Below are 3602 nucleotides of genomic sequence, written 5' to 3' on the forward strand. Positions count from 1 at the left end.
CATTGCTTTCCATTTTTATGTCGTGTTCTTCCATGCTCTGTCAAACTCGTAGTCTCTCCAGAAATTTCTTGCTCTGCCAGGCTGACGATATCTGTCTGTCTGTATACGTGAATAGTTTGCTGCTCGCTCGACTCCAAAACTTTTAGCTAAGAATCGTTGGGGAGAATTAATCGATTCGATATCGTCTGTGGATAAACAAAAGAGAAATAGGGAAATCCAAACACCAATATACACATATAAAACAAGAGCTGAAGTAATAAAGGAAAGAAATATATATTAATTTATTTCAAAAGAAAAAGAAAACCCCTATAGTTCGTTCATCGGTCGTTGATAAGAACATTTGCCTCTATTTATTTTGCTATACCTCTGAAGAGTCCAAAATAGTTTGGCACTACAAATGTAATTAACTAAAGATGCCTCATCATCCTTCACGAACCCATAGTGTAGGACTTAATTTCACGATTTCTTACTTAATCCAGTACTCGATTTTAATCAGATTTATACGGGAAATCATATCATAAATTTCAATAAAACGCAAATTTGACCTTATCTTCACACAGCATTCGCTGAACGTGGCACGCTGGTTTCGTCGTCTTCTCGGCTTTTGGACCTGTGATGGTCAAGGTAAGAGTAATGGGGATGGAGCATCTGACAAGTTCGGATAACCCCAAAAGCGATCTCTTATCTCTGGCCTTCCGATCAAGTCTTGGGTAATTGCTGCTGCTTCTCGTCCGGATTCCAGGAAGCTCACAAATTAAGTCTCTCGCTCAACATTGGAAAAGCATCGAACACGACGCGGACAGTGATTGCTTAGCGTATTGGCTGCGTTGGATGTGCACTTTCGAACGCTGTACGGGCTGCGTTGGATGTGCACTTTCGAACGCTCACTCACGTACAGCGTTAGTACTCACCGTTTCCATGGGCAGGGGAGATCGTCGTCTCGCGTTTACCAATGCCTCCTCACCATTTTGCATCGTGATGCCTAATCGATCAAATAGTCGCTTTCCTTCTTCCAGAAAAACACTCTGTTAGAAATTTGATTGATCAAATAATTCAATAATAGTAAGGTTAACTACTTCGATTTCCAAAGAAATGGAAGAAGAAGGCCGCGTCAATTTGTGGAAGCCTCCACGGGAGACAACATCAGATAATGTTCCATGGGATTTGAAGGGCTCGTATGTGACAACTTCAATTATATGAAGATGTTATGCATACATACGTTCTTAACAACTCACAAACTTAAACCATTACCAAGTAAATATTATACATACATCACCGAGTTTCCATTAAACGGATCTGCAGCAAAGCCAAAGAAACATATGAATACCAGCACACATACTTTTCACGTACTAATCATCTGATTCCTGCCAACTTTCAGATAGTAGCGGGGATAGGAATTCTTGAAGTAGCAAGCAACTTTAGCTCGGTTTGCCTTGGTACAAGTAGTGCCATCTTCTCACGCATGTCGAGCTCCTCGGGTTTTATTCCATTGGGCATCTTCCAGTCGAAGTGGAAGAGGAGATTAGCCAGGACGAGCTCCACCACGGTCAGCCCGTACTCGATCGCCGGGCAGATCCTTCGGCCAGCTCCGAACGGCAAGTACTCGAAGTCGAATCCCTTGAAATCTATGGAACTCCTCTCGAACCTCTCCGGCTTGAAGCTCTCGGCGTCGTCCCAGTACTGCGGATCCCTGCAGATCGCCCATGCATTGACGAAGACGCGAGTGCCGGCTTCTATCTTGTAGCCCATCACTTCGCAGGTCTCCCTGCATAATCTTGGTAACAGCGGGAGTGATGGGTGAAGCCTTAGCGTCTCTTTGATAATTAGCTTCATGTAGTTTAGCTTATCCATGTCACTCTCTTCGACCCTGTTCTTTCCTTTCAGAGCTTCCCTCACTTCCTTGTGCGCTCTCTCCATGATCCAGGGGTGCCTGATCAGCTCCGACATGGCCCATTCAACGACGGTCGATGAGGTCTCGGTGCCCGCCACGAACATGTCCTGCGCGCGTCAAGGACGACGAGATCGTTACACAATAATACTTGATTAGCATTAGTATGACAGGAGTTGATCCGGCCTCACCAGTATCGCAGCCTTTATATTGTCCATCGTCAAGGGAATTTCCAGCTGCGGATCGTCCTTAAGCCTCAGCAGCACGTCGACCAAGTCCTCCACTCGCCCACCATCGTCGTCCGTGACGGCATCATCCTGGTGCTCCTTGAGAATCTCGTCTAGGACCTCATCAATCTGATGGTGAAGCCGGTGCATGTGTGACATGACACCGGTGAGGACGTCAAGGAACTTGAGCGACGGAAACGTGTCGGCCAAGCAGAAACCTCCTAGGACATGGAACGTATCCTTGACGATCGAGACGAAACACTCTCGATGCTCACGGTGTTTACCGAACGCCGCTCGGCAGGTGATGGCGTTGGCAAGACGGAACAGCTTGTCGCTGAGGTTGACGGGTGCTGTTCCCGACTTGGAGATGTCTCTCATCAGCTCATGGGTCAGTTCCGTCCTGATGGAGGAGAAGAATCGGGTGCGCTTGCCGCCGAGCAGCTCCGTGAAGCAGAGCCGGCGCATCTGTTTCCAGTAAGGGCCGAAGGGGGACCAGCCGATGTCGGAGGCGCCATAGAGAACGATCTGCGTTGCGGCGAGCGCGGGACGGGAAGCGAAGTTGTCACCATGTTTCTGTAAGATCTCCTCGGCGGCTTCGCGTGAGGAAGCGACCGCAACGTCCACCTGGCCGATCCTGACGAGCATGAGGGGGCCGTGCTTGCGAGCGAGGTGGCGGAGTGCGCGGAAGGGCAGCTGCCCGACCAGGTGGTGCATGCCTCCGATGAGAGGGAGATTCCAAGGGCCGGGGGGAAGTCTGGCGTTTGGGCCTTTGAACTTGGCGACACATTTCTTCGTCAAGACGAGGAAGAAGAGGAGGGAGCAGAGGAAGATGGGCATGGAAGGGAGTTGAAGCAGATCCATGAAGTGGATGCGAAGGTGAAGACACCTGCGTCAAAAGCAATTTTTGGGCATCTTATAATGGTTGGGGCGATCGCATGGTGCTGTGTACGGAAGATTTTAAGATACTCAGTAAACCTCAGTGTCAAACATGGAAACTGGTTGCCGTGTCCAGCTCACAAAACTTTTGGCTACGCATCGATCAGAAACAATCTCTGTGGGTTGCATCCATCCGTATCAAAGTGCAAGTCATTATCGGCAAATACAGACGATGCGGATAGGGTTGGATCTCCAATGTCGACTATCTATCCAGCAGATAGATATGTCGGTGTCGGTCTCTTAAGGAGATACAGAGAGGGATGCAACATAGAAGCAGGGTAGGCAGCCCAGACCTCCACGATTCAGATGCTTCCACCTCTAATGCAATGGAGAAACCCTCTGGACTTGGTAATGACACAAAAAGATGTTATTATTACTTTCACTTTTAACCTTTAATTTAATTAGTACTCTCCTTACTATATATATATATATACATATATATATATACATATATATATATAGAGGGAGAGAGAGAGAGAGAGAGAGAGAGAGAGAGAGAGAGAGAGAGAGATCTGGCTCTTTGTCATGTTCTGAATTGGGTAAAATTTTCT

The 3602-nt window shown here is 47.5% G+C and overlaps 1 protein-coding gene across 1 annotated transcript; it reads right to left on the minus strand.

Annotated features, from left to right (window-relative positions):
- Window positions 1-1220: 1220 nt before the first annotated feature.
- Window positions 1221-3067, minus strand: LOC135586958 (premnaspirodiene oxygenase-like). Its single transcript, XM_065133323.1, has 2 exons — window positions 2080-3067; window positions 1221-1998 (listed from the first exon to the last, which is right to left on the minus strand). Exons 1-2 carry the CDS (start codon window positions 2974-2976, stop codon window positions 1375-1377), a joined length of 1521 nt encoding a protein of 506 aa, XP_064989395.1. The 5' UTR covers window positions 2977-3067; the 3' UTR covers window positions 1221-1374.
- Between the last annotated feature and the right edge of the window lie 535 nt (window positions 3068-3602).

This window comes from Musa acuminata, chromosome BXJ2-11 (genome assembly GCF_036884655.1).
Source record: "Musa acuminata AAA Group cultivar baxijiao chromosome BXJ2-11, Cavendish_Baxijiao_AAA, whole genome shotgun sequence".
In the NCBI taxonomy this organism is placed as follows: domain Eukaryota; kingdom Viridiplantae; phylum Streptophyta; class Magnoliopsida; order Zingiberales; family Musaceae; genus Musa; species Musa acuminata.

What these genes read in the sequence shown, in the direction of transcription:
- LOC135586958 (XM_065133323.1), bottom strand. Translation starts at nt 2,976, where the DNA reads ATGGATCTGCTTCAACTCCCTTCCATGCCCATCTTCCTCTGCTCCCTC. An exon ending in ATATAAAGGCTGCGATACTG is followed by an intron (nt 1,999 to 2,079) that starts GTGAGGCCGGAT and finishes TGACGCGCGCAG; the next exon opens with GACATGTTCGTGGCGGGCAC.